Here is a 14,274-nt window from a genome sequence, read left to right as displayed (position 1 = left end):
TCGGTTCGGTCCGAACCGACGAAACTGAGGACTGACATAGAAAAAATAAGCGGACCGGCCCGGACCAGCCTGTATTCGGTCCAGGGCTGTTCTACAATAAGGAACCGATATAAGTTCGGTTCGGTTTCGGTTCCGAGGTGGTCAAACCCACCGAGAACTAGAGGTGTCAAACGGTACGGGTCGGGTTAGCCCGACCCGAACCCATCGGGCTTTGCCTTTTACCGGGTTGGGTCGGGCCGGCCCAAAATCAAATCGGGCTGTAAATTTCTAGGCCCAACCCAGCCCGTATAGGGCCATCGGGCGGTCGGGCTAAACCCGCCCATATTTTTTTGATTTTTTTTGTTCTAAAAATAATGAAAAATAATTTTAAATTAGAAATTCTCCTGAAATAAAACTAACGTGGAATTTAGAATCTGCTTGCACGAATTAATTGATATAGTTTGGGGAAGAGTCGGACATTCATGTCAATAGTAATATTGAGTAATTCAATCACATGATAAAAATCAAACAAATTGAAAGTTATGTCTATAGACTATAGTTAATTAAAGATAGGAAATTCGGAAGGGGCTGATGGTTCAGATAGGAAATTTGGAAGGATGTACTACTGGAATGTGGTCAAATTAGCGATTAGGGTACTAGGATTTTAACTTTTAAGATTTTAATTTTATTAGTTATGATTTTTAAAATATATAATTTAAATATTAATTAATTAATTTCGGGCGAGCTAAAAAACTCGAAAACCCCGGGCTTTTTAGCTCAAAAGCCCGATCAGCCCGACGGGTTTCACTGGGCGGGCTTTTTAGGCCCGATTTTTTATGGGCCTCAATTTTTAAAGCCCAGCCCAACCCTAAACCCGGGCGGACCGGGCCGGCCCATCGGGCCGAGTCGATTTTGACATCTCTACCGAGAATCGAACCGAACCGAACTCTGTATTTATTAAATATATATTTTATATTTTTATTAATACTATTATTATTATTTTAATTAATTTCCCAAAATCTGAAGTTAAATGAATTCTGAATCAGGGAGAGAACTCCTCCAAATTCCCAAACCTCTCGCGCCGCTCGGACCTAGCTAGACTCTCTCTACTGTCGCTCCGATGTCGGCGCCGATAGAACGCCGCGACGCAGGCCACCCCTTCCCCCTTCCCCGTCGGCGGTCGCAGATCACCCGGCGTCTAGTCCACCTGCTCTTCACCACCAACTCCAGATTCCAGTTTCCGGCGGTTCTCCGCTTCTCCTTCAACTCTTCAAGTGAGTACTATTGGGAATAGAAATTGTGTGCAGATTTTGAATATACTATGGGGTGATTGAGATGAATATGCTAATGGGGTGATTGAGATGCATATGCTTTGATTGTGTCGGAATTGTGTGCAGATTTTTAAATTTTTTTGGAGAAATTGTTTGTTGCTTCTAGAATAGCTGCCATTTTTAATAAGGCAATTCTATATCCTCGTTATTCCTCTTTAGAGAGACGGGAGTAGCTAGTGAGGTCTTGTTTCAGAAGAGTAACTTCAAATATGATTCTGATTGCTTTAATGATGCCAAATTCCAGACTTTGTGCTGGTGGTGTAACAGAGGCGTAGCTACGTGTTTAAAGCTTTTTGCGTCAGTTCGCAACCTGTTTGTAGAAATTTCCAAGATAAATTCTGTGTGGCAAAGTAATGGGAGGGAAGAAGAAAGGCTCCAATCCATCAAGGGGGCGGCGGCCGCGCGGTTCCATAACGCTGAGAGAAGAATCGACTGGTAAAAAACACGGCAACGTAAACTCCAAAACCATGTGCAAGATCGATCATCTGAAAGACTTAGCATTGTGGGGGCGGCTGCCGAAGCCTCCTTTCCTTCTCTCGGCACTTTCTTCGGGGAGCGTCTCGCTGCTACCAACGAAGCATTGGGTCTTCGCGGTGACCCATCTTCCTTTGTTTGTGAAAGGTTGAGTCTTTTAATAGTTCAGATTGCATAATTTTATTTTGTTCATGTTGATGTCAGATGTTTAGCATTAAATGCTTACTTCTACATTCGATTTTGTGCTATTATGTGTATCCAGTTGAGCAGTATGCATAAGTTAAGCTATCTAGGTTAGGGATTTAGGAGTTTCATTCGGATGAACAATGAATTCAAGCATTTAGAGGTGTTTGGTTAAGCTTATTTTGGAGAGTTTATAAGGCTCCAAAAACTTATGAGATGTTTAAAGAGTTTGTAAAACGTAATATCTCAAGAGTTTATAAGTTTAAAAGTGTTTGGATAATTGAGTTTATAAGCTAGAGAGAGAACTGTGAGTTAGAGAAAGAAATTGCTAGTTAGATATAGAAAATTGAAGATAGATGAAATTAGTAGGGCAAAACGATGGAAATAACAAGCCATACTAGGATTTTTATAGAACGATTGTTGCTTATACGATTCTGAAAAAATAAATTGTTGGAGCTTATTTTTTATAGCTTGTAAGTTCAGCCAAACACCCTCTTAGTTTGCCCGTTAAGAAATAGTACTAGATGCTTTGTTGTGAACTTGAGTGACTTGTTGATGGACGAATTTTTAAAGATTGGAGATGGCAGCACCTAAAAGTTGAGAGTGATGAGAAGATTTGAAGAGAGAGGAGCAAATAAAGTAGTAAAACAGCTCCAACTTTCTGTAATTGTAGTTCCATAATTTGCTAGAGTAACTTGGTTGTGCCCATTCAGTTTGTGATTTTTCCTGTGTTTTGACTTGATAGGTTGATGTTTAGCCTTTCGTATAGAGTCTAGATCCGTCGGCTCTTTTAAGTTTGGTGCATTGTTTAGGAGATAATATACTGTATAGATATCCTTGGTTTACTGCATTTTGTGGCGTTTACTTTGCATGATTGAGTATTTTTATCCTTCATACTAGGATTTCAATTTCACCCTTTCAATGTGATATGAATCAAGCAAAACTAGCTCGAACGATAGAAGTTATCAAGAGCCTTGGGATATCAAAGTTTCAAACCATCTATTTTTATCTATCAAGGCTAACCATCCAAAGTAAACACCCCCTTTCGTATATATTTGAAATCGACTGATGAGGTTTAGATAGTAGAAATATTAATGGTTCATAACAATACTTTTGTTGTTCAACAGATGTGAATCTATTCTGCAACCTGGTAACAATTGCAGTGTTGGGATTCAGAAGAAGAGGTCGAAAGTGAGGCATAGACGAAAGGGATTGAAGGGTGACATTGTTTGCAGATATCAATTTTGTTGTCATCAAAATATGATGAGAGGAACACTAAAGGGCTATGTCAAAGAGATTTGTCCACCAAAGCCTAAACCAGCACCCAACTTAAAGAAAGTGCAAGAGAATCATCCTAGCGCGGGAAATGCTGCAACTGCTGTCGAGGTGGACTCCGATTCTTTGTTGCCTTTCGATGGACAGAATCCTGAAACAAGATCTCCAACCACTCCACTGCCCAAAACTGGTGTTTCTTTATTGGATTCAAGGCGGAGGAAAAGGAATTGTTCCGGTGCAAAGAAAGTCGATGAAGCTCAGATTAGTTCAGCTGCAGCAGATATGGAAAAGAGTGTTGAAGCTTCGAGTAAAACAAGGAAAAAGTCATGGACGAGTCTGAAGGAGATTGCTGAGAGTAGTGGCAAGAAATTCACAGACTTAACTGTTCCATTCTTTATTTGTGTTACAGTTTAAATTTTTCAATTTTCTTTATTTTCAATAGTATAATTTTTAATATTCCTCTTATTTGATGGAAATATATGTTTACTTCGTTGTAATTAAGAAGAAATACACCATTTACGTTGAAGGAGAGAAGTAAAAGATGTGCGTGTCACGATACATGACTATAAAAATTGAATTAATCATGGACAAAATTATTTTTTCTAAGGTAACACCTATTATTTATCTACATCTTCTTATTAGTGAAGTTTGAATTGACTAGTAGAAGGACAAAACATATTCTTACAACTAGCTCATAATTCTTGTACTCCCTCCGTCCCAACGAATCTTGAGTCACTTCTTTTCAACACGAGAATTAAGGAGTTGAATCACGACTTTTATTGAGATAGAATATTCTACGATGAAGATTGTAAAGAGTGATTGTGAAATTGTATGAAACATGAGCTGATGAATTACAATTTAATCGTGTACATTGATCATAATATTTTCTCAGCAATTGATAACGAGAATATCTTAGAATATTTTGAATCGATGAGTACATGTCGAAATAAATTGTGACTGTATTCTCAAATAAAAATAATTAATTTGTAAAATATCTATCATTAAATTATTTGTAATGTATTACTAATGTGTTGAAATTATTTAATTTAGAAAAGCTTTTTCAATACCCGCGTAGATTCAATTGGCGTTTAGATCATAGAAGAAATAAATTTAATTATTACTCCCTAATGGATAGTATCATTACCTAGAGGCTAGGGCTTCAATTCATTGTTATCGCTATCTAGTCTAATCTAATTGTCGTTATAAATTATTAAATAATGTGTGACAACGCAAAATCCCTCGTAATTTCGTTACATCGCTTGCGTAGAAGCAAGATCTTGCTCCACTTTTCATCCTCTCTTAATTCTCTTGCTTTATTTTCACAACTTTATACTTGTCTTTTACTAAGCTAATTACTCATTAACACTACATTAGGAGTGATATTATTCAATTTCGAACATCAAGTGAGCCCACCTTGCAAACAATGAACACAAATGAAGATTAAACCAAAACTTACTCCCTCTCCGTTCGATTTGAGTTTCGTTTGCGCCCACGGATTCGTCTCTTTGAGTATTTCTCTCCAACAATATCAAGATCTTCCCAAAACGAGTCCGAAAACCTGTAAAAACAGCACGAACACGGACGACTAGACAACTCAACTAACTCGATAAAATCACCAAAACACTAAAAAATAACACGACATAGGAGTAAATAATGCATGTAAATCACTCTCTCCCACCAAATATAATTCATTTTCTATTTTGAAGTCTCCTTAATTAAAGATTACTCACTTTCTTAAAAAGTTACGAGTCCTATAACCTTTATCTAATTTACACATTTTTATATTTTTGTGCTAAAAAGAAGTGAGTTATGTTTAGTGGAATATGGAGATAATAATATTAATTAATTAGCTATATCATGAGTAGGAGTTTTAATTTTTGTTGAGATAGTTTACTTTTATAGGTCAAGATTCGGATCCAATTCAGATAATTTTGACACAACTTTTATAATTAATTAGGGCTAAACTTTTTCTTATAATTTTGGATCACATCTCTCAAATATGATACAAAATGAAAAAATATGGATAAATTATACTAGATATGGGTAATTAATTTATAATTTTTTTAAAAATAAATAAATATATTAAGGTACTAAAAATATATATCCAACCATTAATTATCATGCACATCAAACGAGCCTCAATAATCTCATGATTAATGTGCATGATAGTTTTAATGGAGAAAAAGAATGAAGACGTAAAGGCTCATATCTATGTCCGATAATGGTTGTATTTATATAGTAATTTTATAATTTTACTCATTTCATCTTCAAAAAATCAGTTATCATCATGACTTCACGAGGTGACAAGTGAAATGAAATCTAGTTGTATCTTATTATTTGTTTTGTCTCACAAATCGCTATGAAAAAAGTTCAAAAAAATAAATTAAAACACCCATTAATACTTTTGATCACATTACCTTCCGATAAATTATTCGACTTAGTTAATTCTATATATGTTCCTCCAACACTAACTTTTCCTTTTGAATTACAAATAAAATAACAAGATTAAGAAATAGGGTTTCGATGATTAATTAATTAATTAATTTACTGCTAAAAATATATGTCACAAATCACAGTCACATCATCATGAATGTACCATATTAAATATCAATCTCCCTTCACATCTTCATATGGCTGATTTGTGTGACATTATTATATGTTTGTTGAAAAGTTGATAGCCTTTTTTCTTTGTGGTTTCCCTACCAACCTCCATTAACCACATTTTCTTAGTCTTTACCTAATATAATGTTTTGTTTGGATCATAGCTAAAATAAGAGACCTCTTATATTTTTAATTAATTTATTTCACTTTTTCAAAAAAATAAAAAATAAAAAATTGGAGGTTGCTGTGCTACCCATAATTACAATTAGAGAATAAAATCTCGTGTGGATTACTATAATTTAACAAACTTTGCGTTTGAACATGTTTGGTGGGTCAAAGTAATAGAAGATTTTAATTATATAGTAATTAAATTACTAAGAAATGCGATGAAGTAATCTAATCATTAGGATGCTAGTCGATCTCCGTGTATATAATAATTTATGCTTGTAAATGAAAATTATTTATAAGCTATAAATAAATATTCTCGTTCTTGTTTTCTTTCGTTGAATCAATATATAGACATGTAATGATTTGTAATACTTATAATAGATATATTAACACATGATATCTTTGAAGATATTGGTCAGATTTGTACTTATATTAATGAAAGCATGCTTATATCTTACATTAAACTTACATATATATTTGGATTTATGACATGATCAAGTCAATTATGCCAAATTAGAAATACTTGTTATTAAAGCAAATTGATAAAGAATAATGCTAAATATATAAAAATACACAAATATTTCTAATATGCGGACAGATCCCCCCACATACTCCGTAATAGAATAGTTTTAAGTATTTTATTAGAGTATTATATTCATGATTTGCCTGATAGATCCGACTCAATCTAATTATATTATGCAAACGACACTTTTACTAACATAAAGTAACACTTTTATCAACATTTTTTGTAAAATAAGTATCATTTGCATTAAAATAAAACACTAATTAGTTATTGTTAAGAAAACTAATTGTTATTAATAAAAATGTTATTTACATAATATACTTTATAAGGAGGAGAAAGCGCGGTTTAGACCGATGTGTGGAACTCCGATTCACACGGTGTAAAAACCCACACAGGAGACCGACTCATAAAAATAAGTGATAATTTCATTTTTTTATTTACACAAGGGAAAACATACATCCAAAATTACAAGAAAACAAGCTATAATTTGTAAGGACGGGAAAAAAATGAAAGAGTCTTGCTTTTTGTGAGAAAGTCTTATTGTTCAATGTAATTATTCAAGTTCGTATTTAATCAAAGTAATATATACAACACCAACAAAATTAAAATTTAACTATTGAAATGTATTCCATTTTTATTGTTCAACCCAAAAAAAGGGTCCATTTTAATTGTTGGATATATGGTGTCGGCCCATTATTAGCATTTTGCATACAAACGAATTTTATGAAGAAATAGTTTAATTAAGCTTCCGAAGAAACGCAATATTAAATTATGATTATCTGACACGTGTTCTAAATCCTTTTGTGCAATGTTATTTTTTTTTTCTTAATTTTTATACAATTTTTTAAATTTATATACAAGTAAAAGCGAATGAAAAAATGCTGCTGCGTTATATGTGGGCCTATTTTTTTCTTAGTTTTTTTGGCCCAATTTAAAGGCCTTGGCCCAGTTAATTGGATAAGGAATCCAATGTTTTCATATGTATGATATGTTATCTATTGAAGAAGCCCTTTTGTATTGGGCCTTTTTAGTTGGATTGCTTAATTTACTTTTAACCCATTAGGCAAAGAAGGTCACTCAATAAATTTGAAAAACAAGCCTTTCAAAAATAAAAATGAAAATAAAAATAAAAATGAAGTATACATATGTAACCTGCTGATAGGTGGGGAAATAGTCTATATACACACCCCATGTACACTAAATAATATTGTACTATTTTTAAACTTAACATATAAATAACAATGAAAAATGAACCTAGCTAGCTAGCTCCCACTTAACCAATTTTAATGTTTCCAAAATTTTTATAAGGTATTCAAATTGTTGTGCAAAAGTCCTTATTCCCTTAAATTTGAAGGAAATTGTGAAAAAACACTTGAATCAAGTAAGCCATCACTTTCCTCAAAAAAAAAGTAAGCCATCACTTGCTTCACAAATGATTTTGCTTAGATCGGAATAATGTAAAACTTATACTATATAGCTAATAAAACCAACCATATAGTATTTCTGTTCACCTAATAGCAGTGGTGGGGTTTTTGATTGTTTTAGTTTTATTTTTGCTATTTTATCTTTCTTGAAAGCAACAATTGAAGAATTAATTCCTGTTGATTTGGGCAGTGGATAATCACACCTTCTTCTCCCAAGGAAGCTGCTTCAATATCTAATTTTAAGTCTATCCATATATAGCACTCAGCTACTAATTTCCAGTAGATTAAAATGAAAAGCTAAAAAACAAGTACTCCAATTTTTAAGTCTTGGTCTGCGTCTCCGTCTTTGTCTCAACTCTTCACCTTCGTCTTCGTCTTCGTCTTCGTCTGCGTCTTTGTCTCAACCTCAAGTCTTCGTCTTCATCTTCATCTTCGTCTTCGTCTTAATTTGTCTTCTTCTCAGTCGGGCCAACATTTGTATGAACCACGAGAGAGTAGGCATGGAAATAACATCTAACCACGACTTGACTCAAAACCCACACCCATCAACACTCTCAACTCAAGCAAGTCTTGTACGTTATGTTAATTTGTGTATATATATGTGATGATTATTGGATGCAGTTATTAGCGACTTCATTATCATACTACAATCACAATTTGCAGCCATGGAGAAAAAGCTTTATTGCATTTTACCATATGCATTCCTAATCACCATAACCTTCCCTATGCTTTCTTCTGTATCCAAACAACCTCTGAGCCTTGCAACTGATCAAACTGCCCTTCTTTCACTCAAACATACATCTCTTTTACTTGCAACTAATTGGACCAACTCCACCTCCGTCTGCACCTGGATTGGCGTCACTTGCAGCTTCCGCCACCACAGAGTAGCTGCCTTGAATCTCTCCAACATGGCTCTCTCCGCCACCATTCCTCCACAGCTCGGACACCTCTCCTTCCTCGTCTCCCTCGACCTCTCCAACAACCTCTTCTATGGAGATTTGCCACACCAACTGTCTCTCCTTCGCCGTTTGAAGTTCATATCTCTCCGACTCAACAACTTCACCGGAGACATCCCTCCGATGTTGGGTCAGTTACCAAAATTAGAGTACTTGAATTTACGCAACAACAGCTTCATAGGTTCCATCCCAAAATCGCTCTCAAACCTCACAAACCTACAAGTTCTTGACTTATCTTTCAATTCACTAAGTGGAGAAATTCCAAAAGAGATTGGGAGACTTCAAAGTCTACAAACTCTAGTTGTTCAATTCAATCATCTCTCCGGTGCTATACCATCAGCCATATTCAACATCTCGACCCTTGTAACTATAGCATTGAGAGACAATGAATTGAGTGGAAGTCTTCTAACAGACATGTGCAATAATCTTCCATTTCTTGGTGGGATTTATCTATCTTACAATCAGCTGAGTGGCGCCATTCCCACAAATCTGTCCCAATGTTCACGACTTGAGGTGTTGAGCCTCTCTTACAACTCTTTTAGTGGGGAGATACCTTCAGAAATCGGCTACTTAACATCTCTTCAGATTTTAGCTCTTGGTGGCAACAATTTGAATGGTATGGTTCAAGTTCTTATCACATAAATTTGTGTAAATGAGATTTTATTAGTTTCATGACCCTTTTTTTGCCAGGAATACTACCACATGAGATTGGCCATCTTCAAAGTCTGGTTACTTTTGCTGCTGAAGATAATAAGATTGCGGGCTCAATTCATTTCAATATTTTCATGAATATGTCTTCTCTGCAAACCTTATTACTATGGCGCAACAAATTTACGGGGAACCTTTCAAGGGATGTCGGGAATATTACCATGCTAACAGAGTTATACCTCTCGGAAAACCATTTTACAGGTACAACAGAGTATTTTTCATGTAAATTGTCTGTTTAGCTACAATATGTGTTTTTAGCTACAGATTGGAAATCTCATGTTTTGCAGGGCTTATTCCCACTGAATTTGGCCAACTTTACCATTTGGAGATATTAGGATTAGAATGGAACAGCTTGAGTGGTTCGATTCCACATGAGCTCTTTAACATTTCAACTCTTCGGAGTCTTGGACTTAGCGGCAATGCTCTGTCAGGGGTTCTTCCAACCCATTTATGCCATGCCTCTCCCTTTCTTGAACAACTTTATCTTGGCAGTAATTCTATCACTGGAACAATACCCAACTCTATCTCTAACTGTTCTCAACTCACAATTCTCTCACTTTCTGAAAACAAATTCAGTGGTTATATACCTACTCATCTCGGCAACCTAAGACTTCTTCAAAGACTTTCTCTGCGCAGCAACAATCTTACCCAGGCACCATCTTCTTCCTTCATTACTTCATTGACAAATTGCAAGTCTCTAACTATTTTGTCAATTGATGATAATCCTCTAAATGGTGTCATTCCAGCTTCTGTTGGGAACTTATCTTCCGCACTTCGAACATTCAGTGCCGAGAACTGCAAATTCAGAGGCAGCATTCCTGTTGAAATAGGCAATTTAAGCAATTTGATGACAATGGCTTTGCCAGGAAATGAGTTATCTGGTAATATTCCACTAACTATAAGCTATTTGCATGAACTTCAAGGATTATATCTGTCTGATAACATGTTGGGAGGCTCAATACCACATGTTATATGTAATCTATTCAGCCTCGTTACTTTAGATATGAGCCATAATCAATTTTCAGGCCCAATTCCTAAATGTCTGGGAAATATCTCTTCTTTAAGAAATCTTGGTCTAGACTCCAACATGTTGAATTCAAGCATACCTTCAAGCTTATGGGGCCTAAAAGATTTGATCTATCTAGACTTGTCCTCAAATTTATTAAATGGGGCACTACCTCTAGAGATGAGTAACTTAGGAGCAGCGATCTATATAAATGTAGCAATGAATAAGTTGTCAGGGTCAATTCCTAGCACTATCGGGAAGTTGCAGAATTTGGTTAATCTGTCTTTGGCAAATAATAGACTAGACGGTTCTATTCCTGTGTCTATGGGAAGCATGATCAGTTTGGCAAATCTCGACTTGTCGTACAACAACCTCTCTGGTTCAATTCCAAAGTCTTTAGAAGCACTTCAACACCTCGATTACTTTAATGTCTCTTTCAATAGTTTAAGTGGAGAAATTCCTAATGAAGGTTCTTTTAGAAACTTCACTATGGATTGTTTTAAGGGTAACGAGGCATTGTGTGGAAGCCCCAAGTTCCATGTCAAAATTTGCCCTTCAATTTCTAATCACATATCAAAGAGAAAGAAGGTGGAACGAGCTTCATTTATTGTTTTCGGGGTTGTGGCTTTCATCTCAGTTGTTTCTTTGACCTTTATAATTGTCAGAAACAAAAGGAAAGATAAGACGACTAGCAGAGAAGTTGATGAATTGATATTCATTGTGCCGGAAAGAATCTCTTATTATGAACTGCAACAAGCAACAGAAAGATTCGACGAAAGCAATTTACTTGGCACTGGGAGTTCTTGCTCTGTTTATAAAGGAATTCTTAACAATGGGAAGGATATCGTTGTCAAGGTGTTTGATATGCAGCTAGAAGGTATTTCAAGAATATTCGATGTCGAATGTGAGATACTACGTAGCATTCGACACAGGAATCTGACAAGCGTCATAAGCAGTTGCTCCAATGAAGAGTTCAAGGCATTAGTACTTGAATATATGCCAAAGGGAAACCTTGAAAAATGGTTATATTCCCACAACTATTGCTTGAATATGATGGAAAGATTGAATATAATGATTGATGTTACATCTGCTTTGGAGTATCTTCACCACGATTATTCAATGCCCATTGTCCACAGCGACTTGAAGCCTAGTAATGTACTGTTAGATGAAGACATGGTTGCCCATGTAAGCGACTTTGGGATAGCAAAGTTGTTATGCGATGGAGATAGCTTTGTGTTAACCAATACGCTAGCAACATTGGGTTACATCGCTCCAGGTGAAGTTTCTCTAAATATATTGATTGCACTTCACTTTCAAGCAATTAATTGTGTCTTCCTTACTGCATACATCATGATTTTTGTTGTTCCAGAGTATGGCTTGGAAGGGCTAGTTTCAACAAGGTGTGATGTGTATAGCTACGGGGTGATGTTGATTGAAACTTTTACGAGAAAAAGGCCTAGTGATGATATGTTTTGTGGAGATATGAGCTTAAAGAGATGGGTAGAACTCTCACTTTCGGAGAACCCAGATGAAGTGATAGATGCCAGCTTAGTCATGAATTTGGAGGAAGAAATGATTGACAAGAATATGCAGTGTGTATCATCCATACTTGAATTGGCTCTGAACTGCTCTGCGGACTCTCCCGGGGATAGAAACAACATGAAACAAGCACATGCAGAGTTGCAGAAAATCAAACATCGGTTTTCCCAATGAAATTCAAGTAAGCTATGTTATTTGTAAGATAATATTATCCTATTACCATTTTACTGATGCTCAAGGTTTTTGTATCCCTCTTTCCTCCATATTTTATGTTCTTGAGTTTACATATAATCTTCTTTGTCACAGCTTTAAAGGCAAAATCTTTCTGAACAACACCTCTGCCTCACCATTCTCACTAACTAAAACATCCACTCTCAAAAGAGCTCTGAAAATTTTGATATTCCGTTCGCAGCCGAACTCGATCAAGCTGCCTAGAAGCGCAAACCCGATCTTCACACGGCATAGAAGGTAGCAGCAATTGATTGTGATACTCATCGAGCACACATTCAATTCGACGTCCCATTGGCGCATTCCGTCGAACATGTAGAGGCAACTCGGTATTTCCCCTCCAACTTTACCATGTAACTCAACAATTTGTTATTCTTTTGTTTTCGACACATTATTGGGATCTCTGTTTAATAAAATAGTAGTAATTCTTTGTATTTTTCTGACACCATTAATTGTTGGTTATGCACCAGCAACATGCGGAGGTTCATCTACCATTGATAATGTATTCATTATATATATAGAAATTTTTTATTTTTAGTCTCATTACTATAAACAAGAATTAACATAATAATTAGTTTAATTTAATTAAGTTTAACTACAACAGTAATTTGGAGATCCCACTTTCGGAGATCCCAGATGAAGTGATAGATGCCAACTTAGTCATGAATTTGAAGGAAGAAATGATTGACAAGAATATGCAGTGTGTATCATCCATACTTGAATTGGCTCTGAAATGCTCTGCCGACTCTCCCGGGGATAGAATCAACATGAAACATGAACATGCAGAGTTACAGAAAATCAAACATCGATTTTTCAAATGAGATTCAAGTAAGCTATTTCAAAGTTCTTAGATGATATCGTTCTATTACCATTTTATTGATGCTCAAGGTTTTTCTATCCCTCTTTCCTCCATATTTTATGTTCTTGAGTTTACATATAATCTTCTTTGTCATAGCTTAAAAGGCAAAATCTTTATGAACAACGCCTCTGCCTCACTAATCTCACCAACTAATACAACTCCTCTCAAAAGAGTTCTGAAAATTCTGATATTCCGTTTGCATCCGAACTTGATCAAGCTGTCCAGAAGCGCAAACCCAATCTTAATATTATCTTCTTGTTTTTATGGCCTTAGTTTGCTTAGATCATCTTGTTGCTGAGGCGCATAATGTTTCTGTATAATTCTTCATCACTGTTGTTGCCAAGCTGACTAAACGTGGTTTTTAGTATCAATTTGGAGTTTCCGATTGTTCGCGAGTTTTTCTTATTTTTGTTTTGCAAGCTCACTATATTATTGAATGATTTTTGTTTTTCTTCTTCTTTTTTACAAGTATGATTCGTATGGTTAGCTGAGACGAAATGTCTTAAGATAGCCGGGACGGAGAGAGTACTATAGTTGATAAGACAATAGACAAATATTGACAAAATCATGAATTTGGATCCTTAAATGGAGACCGTTAATGGCTCTTGTTTTATCCATTCTCAATATCGTGGCCGAATAATACTCCCTCCGTCCACTAATTCAAGGCCTAGGAGAGAAAACACGGGTTTTAAGAAAAAATATATTTTTATTCTTTGAGTGGGGAAAGGGACCCACACTTGACTTTTGTGATTAAAATATGAATAAATACTTACCAAAACTAGATAGGTCTTGAATTGGTGGACGGATAAAAAGGCAAGTATGCCTTGAATTAATGGACGGAGGGAGTATAAATCAACATAAATTTATACTATATTTATTTGCATAGGACCATTTCCACCAAACTTTTTTTTAACAAAGAGGCCAAACCAAGGCCTCTCAAAGGGTTTATGGTTTATAAATAAGCTGAATTTTTGCAGTGAAATAAGTCAATTTGTTAGTTTCACAAAATTTAAGAAAAGT

At 35.4% G+C, this 14,274-nt stretch overlaps 3 protein-coding genes across 5 annotated transcripts in view; 2 read left to right on the top strand and 1 right to left on the bottom strand.

Moving 5' to 3' along the window:
- Positions 1-14,274, bottom strand: part of LOC131015234 (probable glycosyltransferase At3g07620) — a 1,181,237-nt gene that overhangs the window by 1,129,963 nt on the left and 37,000 nt on the right. The gene's annotated exons all lie outside the window — the stretch shown is intronic.
- On the top strand, positions 597-3,707 carry LOC131019098 (uncharacterized). Its single transcript, XM_057947781.1, has 3 exons — positions 597-632; positions 1,075-1,253; positions 3,095-3,707. The coding sequence occupies exons 1-3, from the start codon at positions 597-599 to the stop codon at positions 3,654-3,656; spliced, it is 777 nt and encodes a 258-aa protein (XP_057803764.1). The 3' UTR covers positions 3,657-3,707.
- On the top strand, positions 8,470-13,575 carry LOC131015213 (receptor kinase-like protein Xa21). 3 transcript variants are annotated; one of them, XR_009098481.1, is made up of 6 exons: positions 8,471-9,530; positions 9,605-9,823; positions 9,910-11,904; positions 11,998-12,348; positions 12,580-12,724; positions 13,000-13,575. XR_009098481.1 is itself a non-coding variant. In XM_057943500.1 (5 exons), exons 1-4 carry the CDS (start codon positions 8,624-8,626, stop codon positions 12,339-12,341), a joined length of 3,465 nt encoding a protein of 1,154 aa, XP_057799483.1. In that variant the 5' UTR covers positions 8,470-8,623; the 3' UTR covers positions 12,342-12,348; positions 12,474-12,932. The 3 variants fall into 3 exon arrangements, 2 of the variants coding, with proteins under 2 accessions (XP_057799483.1, XP_057799484.1); XM_057943500.1 differs by lacking the exon at positions 13,000-13,575 and having other exon boundaries at positions 8,470-9,530; positions 12,474-12,932; XM_057943501.1 differs by lacking the exon at positions 13,000-13,575 and having other exon boundaries at positions 12,580-12,932.

Source organism: Salvia miltiorrhiza, chromosome 3 (genome assembly GCF_028751815.1).
Source record: "Salvia miltiorrhiza cultivar Shanhuang (shh) chromosome 3, IMPLAD_Smil_shh, whole genome shotgun sequence".
NCBI lineage: Eukaryota > Viridiplantae > Streptophyta > Magnoliopsida > Lamiales > Lamiaceae > Salvia > Salvia miltiorrhiza.
The sequence above is the reverse complement of the archived record's forward strand: the minus strand, read 5'-3'. Positions and strand labels throughout refer to the sequence as shown.